An 18,963-nucleotide genomic window follows, 5' to 3' on the forward strand; every position below is an offset into this window, starting at 1 on the left:
GAGTTACTATGCCATGTAGTTTGAGTTGTGCTTCCCCATCTCATCATGCTTTAGAAATCCCTTCTAATCAGGCAAAACAGATCCATATGGTTATTAACTCCAGAGAGAGATCATAGGGCACCCCTGTAAGGCACCTCAATTAAAATTTACAGTGGGTCAGGGAAATTATTCCTGGGACTGAATTTCTGGTTTGAAAAACTCACTTATAGGAAGCCAGAAATACGTCTACCTCCCTCATACGTACCCACCTGGGCCAGTTTTATGCTCAAAAAGTGAGAGAAAGAAAAAAGCATTTACTAAGGTGATCTGAGCCAAAATAGTGGTTTCCCTAGCAACAACATTCAGATAATTAAGGTAAATATGTATTACTTTAAAAAAAAATAGCATGTCCATGTCCCTGCCCAGCTGACTCTGGCCCCAGCCATGTAGTGGTGGAATCGATATTTGCTTCAAAGGCCATCCTCTTTCTAACAAGGCAAATAAGCCAGTCAGAGGGCCCCTCCCTGTCCCTCAAGACAGCTCAGTCTCCCTCCTCCTGCCTCATCTGTTTAACTGTGAAAAGAACTGCTGGTTCCCAGCTAACAGAGGAATTCAAATCCTCATCAGCCTTGACTTTAAGAGTAGTTTCCGGAATCACTAAATCTTAGGACATCTGGAACAAATCAGGTTCACTCACTGTAACAACTGGATTAAAGACAAAGAATACTTTAGGGGGCAGAGGAATTCCCAAGATCTGCAGGCTGCTCGGAGGTCCAATGTCCTAAGACAGCACTGGTGTGCAGCGATGTATGACTTGACCCAGCAAGGGCCTGCTGCCATGATCTGCCACACGTGCGCTGCCTGTTACACTTGGCCATTGCACAGAAAATGCAAGCAGTGTATGTGCATTTCATCAAAGCTGGCAGGGCAGACAGCTCAAGAAAGCCTAGGTTAGCAGGGCCATCATGGTCCCTTGACAAGTAATTCTGTCATGGCCATAACTTTTCTGTTTCTAGCTCAGGAACCAAATAGGGCCATAAATAGTCACAAGCAATGGAATATATTGAAATTATGAATCTCCTAGATTTTGAATCTTTTCTTCTGGGAGGTGAGGTAGCCCTATGGGAAAGGGGAGAGCACAAATGTGTAGTTTAGCAATATGCTTTAAAAAAAACATATTAAATAAAAAGATCTGGAGGTAAATCTAATGCTATAACTCTGAAGGAGGGATGAATGTAAATGGTAGTTTGAAATATCTGCAATAACTCTAACTTGATTTGACAATACCTGTGATTTCTATTTGGGACAGAGTTACAGGTCCTGGTAATATTACTGTAGTCTGTTTCCTACATTCGTAATTGAATATGATGTTAAATTTCAGTGCGAAGTTAGGGAAAACAAAATGCAATCATTTTCTTATCCAGGTTCACAGATCAGCAAGAGGACACAGACTCCAGGTTAAGAACACCTGTCCTATGGGAAGGTGAGTGGTAGGGACTGAGTTAATGACCCTAAGGGGAGGCTGTGATGGACAGAGGGAAGGAGGGATGGCAGGCTCGGCCTAGGACAGCAGGAGGAAAGGTGAGCATGGTGTTTCTGAGGGCATATAAGAAGACACTAGAAACTGTGGTTGATTTCATTCACCTCAATTCTACCACCCCAGGACCGCCAAGCAGCCACCTTTAAGCCTGGCGGTGTAGATGAGAATTTTTTCCTTCTCGGCTTAGGAGGTGAAATTCTTCTTTCGCACCAGAAAAAAAAAAAAGTTTTAACATTTGTCTTTCTTTTTTTTTTCTTGAAAAAAACACAACTGTTAACGGAAAGAACGGCATTTCCTCCAGTTCAAATCTCATTATCACAGAAAACTTTCTTAAAGGAGAGTCCAGTGCTCCTGGTGAGAAAGGCTTACGACTGTAACTGAACATCACCTGTCCCCTTATGCAGTAAGGGGTGTACTTGTCTTCAGTTCCTCACCAGTAAGGACATTTTGAATGAAAGCCATTTCTCTCAAGGGAGCCCCCTTCCATTCCCTTGGGTTTGGAAAGTCCTCTTTAAAAACAAAGCCTCAGGGGAAGAGGTGTCCAGAGCAATCTCTAAAGACACAAAGTCCCCTGGACCAGCCTGAAGGGGTCTCCCACACATTACTCCACAAGTCTGGTTTTTAAAAATAAAAATAACAAAATCCTCTGCAATTCCAAGAGGGCAAATAAAAAGCCAATGAGCAACTGTTTTTTTTTTTTTTCTCTCCCACTAATGTCTGATAAATACATTGGATTTGATTTCCTTTTGAAACTTGGAATCCTAAAAAGGAATCAGCCTGCCCAGACAGGAGATCTAAGAGCAGATAAATAAAACATGAGGTTCTACCGCATCTCAGGATAGACTCCCTTCCCTGGAAGCCAGAGCTTGTGGCAGAGATCCAGGGATCTGTTGGCGAGCCAGGGAACCAGGCTGGGGCAGGGACGGGGCAGGAGTGGACCAAGGCTGTGGGCACAGGGGGAATCTAACCTCAACCAGACGCCAAGGGGAGCTGTGCAGCATAAACTGCACCAGGGAGTTAATCCACACCCCAAATCAGCCAGCCACTGGCTAACAAGTCACCCTCCCAGGCAGGGCAAGGGTGACTTTCCAGAACAAAGGACGGGCCACTGTGAGCAACTAGCAGCCAGCACAGCAGCTGGGAGCAGTGCACCTGCACAGCAAGGGATCTGGGTGTGACACCAATGGCATCCACCCAGCCTCGTCATTTTTGGATCAAGATCACCTGGAATGGAGTCAGGGAAGCAATCTCATAAAATCTAGAGGTTCTCTACCTGGTACCTTCCCTCTCACTGCAATTTCAGCAAACTGATTTACGGGCAGGTCATGTTAAACCCAAGTCTCACACGTGGCTCTGGAATGCAGTCAGGGAAACAAGCTCATAAAATCTAGAGGTTTTCTACAAGGTACCTTCCCTCTCACTGCAATTGCAGCAAACTGATTTATGGGCAGGTCATGTTAAACCCAGGTCTCACCGTGTCCAGTGACCAATGGGGACAAAGCAAAGCCACAGCTGCCTTTGGCTTTTCATCCATGAAGAGCCACAGGACAGCCTTCTTGTTCACCCGAGGTTATATCAGGTGGCTCAGAACAAACTTGGGAGGGATGCTGATGAGAGGGTGTGTGCAGGACAACAAGAAAAGTATGTGTTGGGGAAGACTGAGTTCAGACAACAAACAACTGCACTGCTTCAGAATTTGGCTTGGCCCACAGTAACAAGCCTGTGCTGGGATGGGTGAGTCTAGGATTAGTGGCAAGGGACCAACATACACAGCCACACAGAATAAACTGCAAAAATCTTAGCAAGGAAACCACACATGGCTCCCTGTCTGCTCCAAGTTGAGAGAAGGGAGGGATTCAGGGCTACATTCTCTTGATAGATCCTTTCCTTGGGTCCAGTCACAAGGGAAATAGCAATGTCATTGTGCCTGCTGGAAAGATGCTTCCACATAAAACCTCCAATGGATGGCTATGTTTGGAAGCCAAGGAAAACACTGCCCAAAAAATTTTTATCAGGCACACCTGTGAGGTAGACTCAGCCTCCCCGGGTGTCTCAGGAGGAAGGCTGCTATGAGCACATGGCCAGCCTCTTCTATGGTTGCCACAGTTACTGCTTCAGTCTTGCCTTCACTGCCCCTCTGAGCATCCCCATCCTCTCACCATCTAGAAAGTTGAAGCTGGAAAATCTCAGCCAGTGTCTGCTCAGGAGGGAAGGGGCTGTCCCTGAAATATGGTATCTGTAGGGAAAGCTATCTGTTGCTCATGTATGGTGGGCCCTGAAAAGCTCCCCTCAGTGCTTTGAGTCTGCCCAACAGAGAAAAAGGTCCTTGGGTGGCGGTCCCTACACTTGGAGCCTCGCATTCAGGAAACTGCAAATCAGATGCTTTCTGCAATAGGAGGAATTTCCAAAACTTGTTTCCACCTAAAGACAGGCCAGGTTCCCCAAGCTGCAATGGTTATTTAAAGTCAGGGCCCATGGGTCAAATTGCTAGAACATCAGGCTTTGGAGCCTCCCACCAGGTGTTTCTCCTGCCTCTGCTATTTAATTTTTTTGACCTCAGATAAGTGACTCTAATCCCTGCCTGTCAGCTTCCTATTCTGCACCAGAAATGCTCTGGCTCCAAGTACACACATAAAATCCCCCAACCTGGAAGAACTTGTGTGCTGGGCTTGTCTCTACTCCACATCAATGCCTGAGTTACTTTGTAAGACAACTGAGGGGCATCCCAGAGTCATGGGTTGTGCTTATGCCTGAGCTGCGCTGGAGCCAGGGCTCCTAAGAAACACAGAGTTCCGCTGTGTGGCTAGGCTTGGCCCACGTCACTCCCAGGATGATGTAGGGCTCAGGGGTCTTATCCTCTCTGCCTGGAACATGCTGTGGACACATCCCTTATCTGCCTTTGCTGCTGTCCTCAGCCAAATGGGAACAAAACTCGGAGCCCTATACATGGTTCATAGGTTTGCTGTAAAGCCAAATGCCCTTCTTCATGTGTGCAATATATTGTTATGCTTGCTAGAGAAGGGGAAAAAAAGGTCCAGACAAATGCAATAGAGAATAGTTATCATAGTACTGGAGAATGTTGGGTGTTTGACAAAACATGAAATGAAAGTATTCCTAGGAAGCTAATGGGAAGAAGCCTCCATGTCAAAAGGTGATATGAGACTCCTGTTGGAATTTCAGAATAAATTCATCAGCTGAGAGTCTTTAAGAAAGCGGGTACAGGAGACATCATCTATGTCCCTGCCATCCCCTCCCACACTCCCCACCCCTGACCCCAATGCTTTTGCTGACTTTCAGCTGCCAGTGTCTGCATTTTTGTATCTAAGGGCCTTTTCCCATAGCTAGACAAGGATGCAAGTGTCAGGGAGCTAACTGTCCCCACCCACCTAACCCAGAGTAGCCCTCAACCAGTGAATCTCAGGAATTGGGGTACAAACACCCCAGCTCCTTCACCTCTCAGATATAGTCATTCCAAGAGGTACGTTTCCCTGCAGGACGAAGTGCCAATCATCCACTGTGGGAGCTGGGGATGATGCACTGATTGACAGCCTCTCTGGATCACACCCTTTGCCATGTGACTTTGCAGCTCCTCCCATCAGGAAGCACAGTTTATTTCCATGTGACCCTGTGACATTTGCTTTGATCAACAGAATGTAGCAAAAGTGAGAATATATCTGCTCTGGAACTAGGCCTCATGAGGTCTTGTGCACTGCTGCTCTCCATTTTGGGCCCTGGCCACACTGTAAGAGTAATCCTGGGCTAGCCTGCTGGAGGAGGAGAGACCATGCAGAGGAACGCCAGTGAACTACAAACCAACAGCCAGGCACCCAACCAGCCCGAGGTTGCCTGTAGATGCAGGAGGGAGCCCAAATGAGACCAGAAGACCCAAACAGCTGAGCCTAGCCTCAACAGCTGGCCACAGAATCAGGAGCTAAACAAATGGTGGCTGGTTTAAGGCATGGAGTTCTGGGGTGATTTGTTACAGCAGTAAGTAACTGATATACAAGTGCTATGGCACATCCTCACCAGAGGCTTCCCTGTGTACTTCCTTACTTCTTCCCTTCATTTCCTGCACTGCTCACTCAATTATTTGCACTCAAATCCTTGTCTCATGGTCTGCTTCTAGGAGAACTCAACCTCAGACCATGAAGAGTGCTGCCTCCCTTGTGCTTCCAGGGAACTCCCTCATATACCCATTGTGATCATGACTATAGTTAGTGATAACTGTTTTCATGTGTGTCTCCCCTTCTAGCCTGGGAGCATCGTGATGCAGCATTATGTGTTTATTTCCACCAGGCCTGGCATATCCATAGCAAGTGCTCCATCCACATTTGTCAAACTAATGAACACAGTAGCATTGTGTCACCTCTCATCAGGTGAACAGAAGCTGGGCTCTCTGGAAGGGCATGTCACCCTTCGATGTCTCTCCCAGAGTGTGACTCTCCCTTACACTGCTCCTCACCTTCCCTGGGGCCTAAATCCCACCCTCCGCCAGGTAACTCCCACGGAAGACACCCACATGTCCATTCATCCTTGATGCGTGGCTGGGATGTGAGGAGAGGCATCTGCTGCCCCCTCTTGGAAAGCCCACATCAGGCTGGGCACGGTGGCTCATGCCTGTAATCCCAGCACTTTGGGAGGCCAAGGCAGGTGGATTGCTTGAGGTCAGGATTTCGAGACCAGCCTGGCCAATATGGTGAAACCCCATCTCTACTAAAAAATATAAAAATTATCTGGGCATGGTGGCAGGTGTCTATAATCCCAGCTACTCAGGAGGCTGAGTGAGGCAGGAGAATCACTTGAACCTGGGAGGTGGAAATTGTAGTGAGCCAAGATAGCGCCGCTGTATTCCAGCCTGGGCAACAAAGTGAGACTTTGTCAGAAAAAAAAAGAAGGCCCACATCAAAGAAACGGCAAACACTTGTTCTGAGAAAGGAGGGCAGGGATGAGCAATCTGTCAACTCTTATTCAAAAGGTTCCATTTGGTTGAGCATTTGCCTTTCTTTCAAGAATATACCATTGAGAAATCCATTCCTATAGCCAGAGATTCCAGAAACAGCAACCATTAAAGCCAGCTAGGCCAGGCGCAGTGGCTCACACCTGTAATCCCAGCACTTTGGGAGGCCAAGGTGGGTGGATCACCTGAGGTCAGGAGTTCAAGACTAGCCTGGACAACATGGTGAAACCCCATCTCTACTAAAAAAAATACAAAAATTAGCTGGGCATGATGGTGGGTACCTGTAATCCCAGCTACTCAGGAGGCTGAGGCAGAAGAATCGCTTGAACCCAGGAGGAGAAGGTTGCAGTGAGCTGAGATCACGCCACTCTACTCCAGCCTGGGCGACAAGAGCAAAACTCCATCTAAAAAAAAAAAAAAAAAAAAAAAGCCAGCTACTCCAAATCAACAAACTTCTGCATTTTTTCTTCAGGGCTGGTGCAGACAATGAAGGGGAAAAAAAATTACATGGCTAATGTCCTGACAACATTTTCCAGGTTTCTGATGAGTTCCTATTTACCTTCCCTCATATAGTAATAATAATAGTGATGATATTACATTTTAGGAAACTGCTGGCATGCCAGCCATAAGCTCACCATTGAATCTGAGGCTCTCCAAGGAGAGACAATGCAACCTACATAGATCAAGAATGTGCTGACTCGGCCAGGCGCGGTGGCTCATGCCTGTAATCCCAACACTTTGGGAGGCGGAGGTGGAAAGCTCGAGACCAGCCTGACCAACACGGAGAAACCCTGTCTTTACTAAAAATACAAAATTAGCCAGGTGTGGTGGTGCATGCCTGTAACACCAGCTACTCGGGAGGCAGAGGCAGGAGAATCGCTTGAGCCTGGGAGGTGGAGGTTATGGTGAGCTGAGATTGTGCCATTGCCAGCCTGGGCAACAAGAGCGAAACTCCGTCTAAAAAAAAAAAGAAAAAAAAAGAATGTGCTGACTCAATGCAAGGACTGCCACTGACCCAGCAGGACAGATTACTTGTGTCTCCGAGAGGAAAAGCTATTGAACAAGGCCTCCAGGTCAGACAGCACATGGGGAGAACGGAGGGGAGGGATGGCAGCTATCTTTGCTGGTGGATTTTTTGCCCATCTACCTCCTCTCTGGATTGGGGCTTTCACAGAGAGGAAGACTTTTTCCCCAAGGTCTCTAGCCTTAGTACCTCTGGTCTAGAGCCAGCTGATAGCTGAACCCAGAGGCAACAGAAGCCAATGTACAGGAGGAGAGCGGGATGTAGAATCAGACATTCCAAGCTTTAACTTTCCCCTACAACATGAGCCTTGAGCAAGTAACCTGGCCTTCCTGAGCCTCTGCACCACCTCAGTAAAAAGAGTATAAGAATGTTTATTCTCAGTGTTGTTGAGGATTAAATGAAATAATAATGCTAGTTTTCACTACGGAGTGTTTCCTTATATGCTAAGCACTTTTAGAAGCACCTGAATATGTATTAATTAATATGCAAAATAACCTTATAAGGTGCTGCTGTTATTTTCCCCATTTCACAGAGGGGAAAACAGGCAGAGATGTTAAGCAACTTGCTCAAGGTTATGCAGCTGGTAAGATATTTCAGTGCTTTTATGTATATGGAGTATTCAGTGGGGTATCTAGTGCTTGGTCAGTGCTCACTAAACAAGGGCATCTTTCCCTTTATAAAACAAGACAAACTTCACTTCTGACCTAGGCTGTGCAGTTGATGATTCTAACCATTCTGCCACTTTTGAAAAGGAGAACAATTTGTTTCAAACTCTAAATAGCTCTCTGGGTTTGGGGATCCTCCTCTGGAAGACAGGTTTTCGTGGATGGAGCTCCCATCCCTCAGCTAGCCAACAGTTTTGGGAAATGCACTTCACCCCACCACCCAACCCCCATGGTAACAGCACTATCAAGGCTACAACCATAGGACAATTATATGTTGCCACCAGATGGTTCTAGCTTTACAGATATGCTGCTGTGTCTTTTCACCTCCCTTAAAAGTCCTTATTTTATCGGAGTTGGCTAGCCAGACAGCAATGAAATGTTCCACTGATTTCTGATGGAATGCATCAAAAAAAGAATTTTTTTTAAGCTCACCTGTCATAGTCTTTTTCTTTATCATATGTGATGCTTTCTTAGGTACTGTGAGTATTCAAAAAGACAAAAATAGTTGCATCCTTTTACAAATGGAATTTTCAGTCCTGCTTAATAGAAACTTTTAAACAAGTTTCATCCCTGTTCCTGGACGTTTTGACAATGGCCTGTTTTGGAATTGGACTCAAGCCCATTAAAGATCATGAACTCCTAATTGAAGAGTTGATTGTTTTAAGAGATCACAGGCCTGCCAGAATTCATGCTCTCCAGAGAGAAAATAAAAACATCCATGAATCCTGGTCACAGACAGCATTTCCTATGGCTTGATCTCTGGCCACTCTGGGTGACCCAATCACTCCCAGATGTCCTTCCCTCTGTCTTAAGACAAAGGCTCCTCAGTCTGGTGGGTATTCAGAGGCCTCCAGCCACAACACCATGGACCAACTGTCTACACAGTCATCAGGGAAATCTTTCTCTGTGACCCCTTTGCTTCGACTTTTCGTACAGTGAGTAAGGTCACAGCTAACAGGAGAGCTAAGTTCTAAAGATATCACGGAAAGCAAAAATTGTGTCCAAGTTGCCCTTGTGAAGCCCTTGGAGGGGGGCACCATGGTGGAAATCACCACAACATCTCTCATAAGTCCAACCATGAAAAGGCTGCTCCTGCACTGGGATGAAGGTCAGCTGCCCCACAGACCTACACAGGGCAGGGAAGCAGGAACTGATATGGATGGAGAGAGGAGCAAACTCAAAACTCAAGCTGGAACGTACTTTCACTGAGCGGAATAGAGGGCAAAATGACCTATACCATTTCAATGTTCTCCTCTCCCTTCCCCATCCCGGCTCCTGGAGTGTGCCCGGCTGCATTATTTTATTTTATTTTTTTTGCCCCCAGTCGCTCAGGCTGGAGTGCTGTGGTGCCATCTCAGCTCACTGCAACCTCTGCTTCCCAGGCTCAAGTGATCCTCCCACCTCAGCCTCCTGAGTAGCTGGGACTAGAGGCGCCTGCTGCCATGCCTGGCTAATTTTTGTATGTTTTTGTAGAGATGGAGTTTTGACAAGTTGCCCAGGCTGGTCTCAAACTCCTGAGCTCAAGCAATCCATCTGCCTCAGCTGCCCAAAGTGCTGGGATTACAGGCACAGCCACTGCGCCTGGCCCCCTGGCTGTATTCTTGTTAGGTTAAATGCACTTACGCTACAACTTGGCTGTACTCCCACTGGCTTCAAGATGAAGTCCAGACTCATAAGTGTTCCACAATCTGGTTTCTCTCCCTTTCTCCTTCCCTGTCTCTCACTGTGCTCTCCTGACTGCCTCCTTCATTCCAGACACCTGCAGATCTTTATGGGAGTCCTGTTCTCCATACTTCTGCTCACATCTTCCCTCTGCCCAGAATGCATGAGTCCTCATTCCTTTCAACACCACCTCTTGGAAGCTGCTCCAGAGCCCTGGAGTAACCCACCTAGCACTCACCGTGTGGTACCACTATCTCCCAGCCTCTTGCTCTGCTCACAGCAGGAGAGCAGGGCTCACATACTGCTCACTTCTGCAGCCCAGTGCCTAAGACTTGCCTGCCTTGAACAAGAAAGGAGGGCACATTCCATCCCAGACAAGAATGAATCAAGAGAGCTCAATGATAACCAAAGCAGTTTACCTCTGCTTGGAGCCACTACGCCTTTGCCAACCAAATTCAGACCCTGGTTTCCACTAGCACTTAACTGACTGTAACTTCCCTCACATTGTCCCTGGCTCTGAAGAGTGAACACCCAAAGGTCTGGATAAATTCCATATAACTGAACCACAGGTTTGTTATCTAAGTATCAATGAACATTTCTCCGATGGCTCCTGTGAGAACAGCTATGGGCCCAAAAGTATAACGAGGTTTCTTTAATGGAGGATTCGGCCAAAAGGCTATTTTGAGAGGCCAGGGGTCCTCTGAGAAATAACCCAACCTAAGAGGCTGAGAGCTTTGGTCCAAAGGCATTGTTTCTGAGGTTCAGAAAATCTTCTCACCCAGTCTCCAGGTCTCATGTCTGAATTCCACAGAGATGGAATTGCAATGAAGACTGAAACAGCCCTGATATCAATAAAGCATCAGGATAAGAGACAGGGCTACCTCGCTGTTTATATAGTATAGTAGATTGCATTATGGGTCCCAACTCTTCACTTCCTCCTTATACTCAGGCCCTTTGCTGTGTGGCTTTTGTAATTCCTCTCACTAACTTCCTGCCCTTTGACTTTGGGTTTGGCCATGTGACTTGCTGTGGCCAATAGAATAAGGCTGGAGGAAAAGTGCACCAGTTCTGAGCCCAGGCCTTAAGAGTCATTGCACATTTCTGCATGCCTTCTTGTACCTCGGTTATGCTGTGAGAATATGCCCAGGCTTGTCCACTGGTTCCAAAGAAAAAATGAAAGACACGGGGAGTAGAGCTGAATGGTGTCACCCAAGCCTAGAACCTACCCTCTGCTGAACCCAGATGCATGGACAAATCAGCCAAGGTCCAGCTGAATCCTGCTTGGGCCAGCTGACCTGAAAATCCATGAGAATCAGTGATTGCTGTTCATATCATTGAGTTTTGGGGTGATTTTTTATTGAGCCTTTTTTGTGGCAATTGGTAGCTGATACACATCGGGGTCTGGGTCCTGGCCACCACACTAGTTGTTCAAGTATTACTGGGCCCACAGAGGACAGCTAGCTCTGACCACACTTGAAAGGCCAGACTGGGGCAGTGGAGGCAGCTTTAGCCACCAGGTGCTATACTGAGCCTTGAATTTTACATCTTAATATAAGAAAAGCACAATTCAATAGAGATGGATTTGATCATCCGCTAATGGGTAGCAAAAGCATTAGGACTTTGCTAACTTAATATCTGACCTTGGAGCAAGTGAACATTTTCCCACCACATGAAGTTTTTCTATGATCCAAAATAAATTTCCAGCATTTCCAGTCTGCCTCAAGACAAAACAAATCCATATATTTTTGTTTCTTGTTATTTTTTCCCCAAAACACTTTTTGGAAGGCCTATTTAAAATTAAAATTAATAAGCTGCAAATTTATGAAACTTCTTTAAAGTCAGTTCCTCTAATAATCCCAGGAGGTCCTTCGTACTAATGTGAAACAATTCTAATATCCATTCCATGAGTTTTAAGTAATTTTGTAAGCTTGGCAAAACGTGTGCTATTTTAATCTACCACTATTGCCCTAAGTAAAAGTAATGCTAATTAATATTTAAGTGGTTTGGAGGACTATTTGTGTGTTGGGGGGGGGGGGCGGTGGGGGGGTGTTACATCATCTTCCTCCAGTAAACTCAAACTGAAGAAAAGGAATCTTAGTATTACTTTCCTTTGATGAATGAAAGATCATGTACCATCATAAGTTAAAATGTACTAGTGTATGTCCATACAGAAACCCCATCTGAAAGTCATCAACATAAAGACCAAAGGTAGATAAGTCCATGAAGATGAGGAAAAACTAGCAAAAAACGTTGAAAATTCCAAAAACCAGAATGCCTCTTCTCCTCCAAAGGATCACAACTCCTCACCAGCAAGGGAACAAAACTGGATGGAGAGTGAGTTTGATGAATTGACAGAAGTAGGCTTCAGAAGGTGGGTAATAACAAACTCCTCTGAGCTAAAGGAGCATGTTCTAACCCAATTCAAGGATGCTAAGAACCTTGAAAGAAGGCTAGAGGAATTGCTAACTAAAATAACCAGTTTAGAGAAGAACATAAATGACCCGATGGAGCTGACAAACACAGCACGAGAACTTCATGAAGCATACACAAGTATCAACAGCCAAATCGATCAAGCAGAAGAAAGGATATCAGAGATTGAAGATCAGCTTAATGAAATAAAGCATGAGGACAAGATTAGAGAAAAAAGAATGAAAAGAAATGAACAAAGCCTCCAAGAAATAATGGGACTAAGTGAAAAGACCAAACCTACGTTTGACTGGTGTATCTGAAAGTGATGAGGAGAATGGAACCAAGTTGGAAAACACTCTTCAGGATATTATCCAGGAGAACTTCCCCAACCTAGAAAGACAAGCCAACATTCAAATTCAGGAAATACAGAGAACACTACAAAGATACTCCTCAGGAAGACCAGCCCCAAGACACATAATCATCAGATTCACCAAGGTTGAAATGAAGGAAAAAATGTTAAGGGCAGCCAGAGAAAGGTTGGGTTACCCACAAAGGGAAGCCCATCAGACTAACAATGAATCTTTCTGCAGAAACCCTACAAGCCAGAAGAGAGTGGGGCCAATATTCAACATTCTTAAAGAATTTTCAACCCAGAATTTCATATCCAGCCAAAACTAAGCTTCATAAGCAAAGAAGAAACTTTTTTACAGAGAGGCAAATGCTCTGAGATTTTGTCACCACAAGGCCTGCCTTACCAGAGCTCCTGAAGGAAGCACTAAACATGGAAAGGAAAAACCAGTACCAGCCACTGCAACAACATGCCAAATTGTAAAGACCATCAACACTATGAAGAAACTGCATCAACTAATGGGCAAAATAATCAGCTAGCATCATAATGAAAGGATCAAATTCACACATAACAATATTAACCTTAAATGTAAACCAGCTAAATAACCCAATTAAAAGACACAGACTGGCAAATTGGATAAAGAGTCAAGACCCATCAGTGTGCTGTATTCAGGAGACCCATCTCATGTGCAAAGACACACATAGGCTCAAAATAAAGGGATGGTAGAATATTTACCAAGCAAATGGAAAGCAAAAAAGAGCAGGGGTTGCAATACTAGTCTCTGTTAAAACAGACTTTAAATCAACAAAGATCAAAAAAAGATAAAGAATGGCATTACATAATGGTGAAGGGATCATGCAACAAGAAGAGCTAACTATCATAAATATATATGCACCCAATACAGGAGCACCCAGATTCATAAAGCAAGTTCTTAGAGACCTACAAAGAGACTTAGACTCCCACACAATAATAGTGGGAGACTTTAACACCCCACTGTCAAATATTAGATCATGAGACAGAAAATTAACAAGGATATTCAGGACTTGAACTCAGTTCTGGACCAAGCAGACCTAATAGACATCTACAGAACTTTCCACCCCAAATCAGCAGAATATACATTCTTCTCAGTACCTCATCACACTTATTCTAAAATTGACCATGTAATTGGAAGTAAAACACTCCTCAGCAAATGCAAAAGAACAGAAATCATAACAGTCTCTCAGATCACAGTAAAATCAAATTAGAACTCAAGATTAAGAAACTCACTCAAAACCGCACAACTGCATGGAAACTGAACAACCTCCTCCTGAATGACTACTGGGTAAATAATGAAATTAAGGCAGAAATAAATAAGTTCTTTGAAACCAATGAGAACAAAGACACAACATACCAGAATCGCTGGGACACACCTAAAGCAGTGTTAGAGGAAAATTTATAGCACTAAATGCCCATAGGAGAAAGCAGGAAAGATCTAAAATTGACACCCTAACTTCACAATTAAAAGAACTAAAGAAGCAAGAGCAAACAAATTCAAAAGCTAGCAGAAGACAAGAAATAACTAAGATCAGAGCAGAACAGAAGGAGATAGAGACATGAAAAACCCTTCAAAAAAAAAATCAACAAATCCAGGAGCTGGTTTTTTTTTTTTGAAAAGATCAACAAAAGAGACCACTAGCCACACTAATAAAGAAGAAAACAGAGAAGAATCAAATAGACACAACAAAAAATGATAAAGGGGATATCACCACCGATCCTACAGAAATACAAACTACCATCAGAGAATACTATAAACACCTCTATGCAAATAAACTAGAAAATCTAGAAGAAATGGATAAATTCCTGGGCACATATACCCTCCAAAGACTAAACCAGGACGAAGTCGAATCCCTGAGTAGACCAAAAACAAGTTCTAAAATTGAGGTAGTAATTAATAGCCTACCAACCAAAAAAAGCCCAGGACCAGGCGGATTCACAACTGAATTCTACCAGAGGTACAAAGAGGATCTGGTATCATTCCTTCTATTTCATTCAATAGAACAAGAGGGACTCCTCCCTAACTCATTTTATGAGGCCAGCATCATCCTGATACCAAAACCTCGCAGAGACACAACGAAAAAAGAAAATTTTAGGCCAATATCCCTGATGAACATCAATGCTAAAATCCTCAATAAAATACTGGCAAACTGAATCCAGCAGCACATCAAAAAGCTTATCCACCACAATCAAGTCGGCTTCATCCCTGGGATGCAAGGCTGGTTCAACATATGCAAATCAATAAACATAATCCATCACATAAACAGAACCAATGACAAAAAACACATGATTATCTCAATAGATGCAGAAAAGGCCTTCAACAAAATTCAACAGCCCTTCATGCTAAAAACTCTCAATAAAACAGGTATTGATGGAACATATCTCAAAATAATAAGAGCTGTTTATGACAAACCCACAGCCAATATCATACTAAATGGGAAAAAGCTGGAAGCATTCCCTTTGAAAACCCACACAAGACAAGGATGCCCTCTCTCACCACTCCTATTCAACATAGTATTGGAAGTTCTGGTCAGGGCAATCAGGTAAGAGAAGGGAAAAAAGGGTATTCAAATAGGAAGAGAGGAAGTCAAATTGTCTCTGTTTGCAGACAACAGGATTGTATATCTAGAAAACCCCATCATCTCAGCCCAAAATCTCCTTAGGCTGATAAGCAACTTCAGCAGTCTCAGGATACAAAATCAATGTACAAAAATCACAAGCATTCCTATACACCAATAATAGACAAACAGAGAGCCAAATCATGAGTGAACTCCCATTCACAATTGCTACAAACAGAATAAAATACCCTAGGAATCCAACTTACAAGGGATGTGAAGGACCTCTTCAAGGAGAACTACAAACCACTGCTCAAGGAAATAAGAGAGGACACAAACAAATGAAAAAACAGTACATGCTCATGGATACAAAGAATCAATATCGTGAAAATGGCCATACTGCTCAAAGTAATTTATAGAGTCAATGCGATCCCCATCAAGCTGTCATTGACTTTCTTCATTGAATTAGAAAAAACTACTTTAAATTTCATATGGAACCAAAAAAGAATCCGTATAGCCAAGGCAATCCTAAGCCAAAAGAACAAAGCTGGAGGCATCATGCTACCTGACTTCAAACTACACTACAAGGCCACAGTAACCAAAACAGCATGGTACTGGTACCAAAACAGATATATAGACCAGTGGAACAAAACAGAGGCCTCATAAATAACATCACACATCTACAACCATCTGATCTTTGACAAACCTGACACAAACAAGCAATGGGGAAAGGATTCCCTATTTAATAAATGGTGTTGGGAAAACTGGCTAGCCATATGCAGAAAACTGAAACTGGACCCATTCCTTACACCTTATACAAAAATTAATTCAAGATGGATTAAAGAGTTAAATGTAAGACCTAAGACCATAAAAACCCTAGAAGAAAACCTAGGCAATACCATTCAGGACACAGGCATGGGCAAAGACTTCATGACTAAAACACCAAAAGCAATGGGAACAAAAGCCAGAATTGACAAATGGGATCTAATTAAACTAAAGAGCTTCTGCACAGCAAAAGAAAACTATCATCAGAGTGAACAGGCAACCCACAGAATGGGAGAAAATTTTTGCAATCTATCCATCTGACAAAGGGCTAATATCCAGAATCTACAAAGAACTTAAACAAATTTACAAGAAAAAAAACAACCCAACCAAAAAGTAGGCAAAAGATATGAACAGACACTTCTCAAAAGAAGACATTTATGGGGCCAACAAATATAAGAAAAAATGCTCATCATCATTGGTCATTACAGAAATGCAAATCAAAACCACAATGAGATACCATGTCACGCCAGTTAGAATGGTGATCATTAAAAAGTCAAGAAACAACAGGTGCTGGAGAGGATGTGGAGAAACAGGAATGCTTTTACACTGTTGGTGGGAGTGTAAATTAGTTCAACCATTGTGGAAAACAGTGTGGCAATTCCTCAAGGATCTAGAACCAGAAATACCATTTGACCCAGCAATCCCATTACTGGGTATATATACTCAAAGGATTATGAATCATTCTACTGTAAAGACACATGCACACATATGTTTATTGCAGCACTCTTCACAATAGCAAAGACTTGGAACCAACCCAAATGCCCATCAATGATAGACTGGATAAAGAAAATGTGGCACATATACACCATAGAACACTATGCAGCCATAAAAAAGGATGAGTTCATGTCCTTTGCAGGGACATGGATGAAGCTGTAAACCATCATTCTCAGCAAACTAACACAAGAACAGAAAACCAAACAGTGCATGTTTTTACTCATAAGTGGGAGTTGAACAATGACAACACAGGGACACAGGGAGGGGAATATCACACACCGGGGCCTGTTGGGGTTGGGGGGTTAGGGGAGGGATAGCATTAGGAGAAATACCTAATGTAGATGACAGGTTGATGGGTGCAGCAAACCACCATGGCATCTGTATACCTATGTAACAAACCTGCACGTTCTGCAAATGTATCCTGGAACTTAAAGTATAACAATAAAAAAAAGTCCTAGTGTAGGCACTGGTTCATAATGGTATATTCATTTCATTTCATCCAAACTTAACTCTCATAGTTTTAAGTAAGGGATACACTATGCATTTTGAAAAATAACCACCAAAACTAGTGACTGTTTTTCAGAAATGGTAATAAAACTAATAGAGGGGTTTCTGGCCCCAAGGCTAAAACAGTCTTTCAGAAGGAATTGTTTCAAAAGGAAGCCATTCTGTGAAATGAGGCTAAATGATCAGGACCAGCACATCCATCCTAAATGAAGTCTAAAATAAAAGGTTGGCAAAGAGGAAACAGAAGGCCGCTGTACGGTTCACCTTTAGCCTTGGGGGATTCATGTAGTGCAGGAGGAAACCCCGAAACAATAAGGAGACTATCTGCTCACTTGGATCAGGGCAGCCTGCCCCTGTCCTTCAGCCCTCTCCTGCCACAGAAATGTTACTTGTTGTTAAAACATACACTATTGTGTGTTTGTGTGTGTGTGTGTGTGTGTGTGTGTGTGGAGGTGGGGGGGGCATAAACATTTAATAATAGGATGAATCATATGAAATTGTCCAAAAGGTCAAATATTGGCAATTTCATATGATTCAACTTAATACAATCAGCAAGCATAAAATAGCCACCCCCAAATACTCATAGAAATTAGAAATATAAGCTACATTGTGAGATATGTGGAATTGCAAACAAAACCAAACCTAAACAATCTTCCCAACAAAGCTTTTGTTATAATTATTTTGTAATATACATTTTTTTTAAACCACAGAATATTACTGTAACTCATCAACTCTGTTTATCCTCTTCAGTAGGGAAATCTGCACATTCAGGTTTGGGGCCTGGGGTCAAGAAAAAGGAGCTTGAGAACAATGCTGTGAAGGAAACACTGACATACCTAGAAAGCAGCAGTTTACCCCGAAGCTGCAGGTCCGCGGCACAGTCCTCTGAACGGCAATTCCTTTCAAAAACAGTCTGTGAGAGAGACAGAAGAGGAAGGTTAGGGCAGGATTGAGTGGCAAACGAGTACACAGTGGCCAATTCCTTTCTTGCAAATCAGTGGGAATTCTTCCCCTGGGCCCCTCAGGGCTTCTACTCCCACCTCCAAGAAGCCAGCTCTCCAGCGTGGGAAGGGGTTCTTCCAAGCTCCAAGGAAGCCTAAGTCAACCGTGGTCTTGATTTTGTCAGTGCATTACTTATTTGATTCATTCCCTAGTCTACTGAAGTGCTTCTCCAAGCAGTTTTTTCAAGAGAGGTACGTGGTGGTGGATGTCCTTTCAGTCTTTGCTTGTGTGAGACTGTCTTTCAGATGCTCTTAGATGAATGATAATCCAGTTGAGTAAAGAATTCTCAGATTATAGTTTGGTCATTTCCCCCTATTTGCTCTGTCTTGGGGATGCAGGAAATTTACATTTGAAATAGGTTCTGCCTGAGCAATGGGACCGTATTGAATTGTCAGTATTAACAGGAAAAGTCAAAGGCAATTAGGCCATAAGGCTGAGGGAATCACAACAGAGTGGGGGAGATTCTTTCCAGTTTCTTGGTGGGGTAGCCAGCAGTTAAGAGGACACAGTGCCTTTTCTCTAACCAAGACTGGGCCTCAACAGCCAAAGCCCCACCCAGCCCTTGCTGGGGCCAAGGCTTGGCATGCCAAAACCCAAATATTTCCAGAGAGCTTGCTGGCTGTGCCTGGGCCTGGGCCTATCTGTGGAGGCTTGCCAGGAGATCAGCAGCAGCATTTGGAGAGGGGTTAGGGCTTTCTTCCACAGTCCACGGAGGGCTTGTTAGTCTTCCCCTCAATCTGTC

At 43.8% G+C, this 18,963-nt stretch overlaps 1 protein-coding gene across 2 annotated transcripts in view; it reads right to left on the reverse strand.

The window, feature by feature from the left end:
* Positions 1-18,963, reverse strand: part of ITGA9 (integrin subunit alpha 9) — a 387,085-nt gene that overhangs the window by 164,521 nt on the left and 203,601 nt on the right. For both annotated transcript variants that reach the window (XM_024245138.3, XM_054552331.2), the window contains exon 17: positions 18,056-18,132. In XM_024245138.3, the coding sequence (XP_024100906.3) occupies positions 18,056-18,132 (77 nt within the window). The remainder of the gene's footprint in view (positions 1-18,055; positions 18,133-18,963) is intronic.

This window comes from Pongo abelii, chromosome 2 (genome assembly GCF_028885655.2).
Source record: "Pongo abelii isolate AG06213 chromosome 2, NHGRI_mPonAbe1-v2.0_pri, whole genome shotgun sequence".
NCBI classification, from domain to species: domain Eukaryota; kingdom Metazoa; phylum Chordata; class Mammalia; order Primates; family Hominidae; genus Pongo; species Pongo abelii.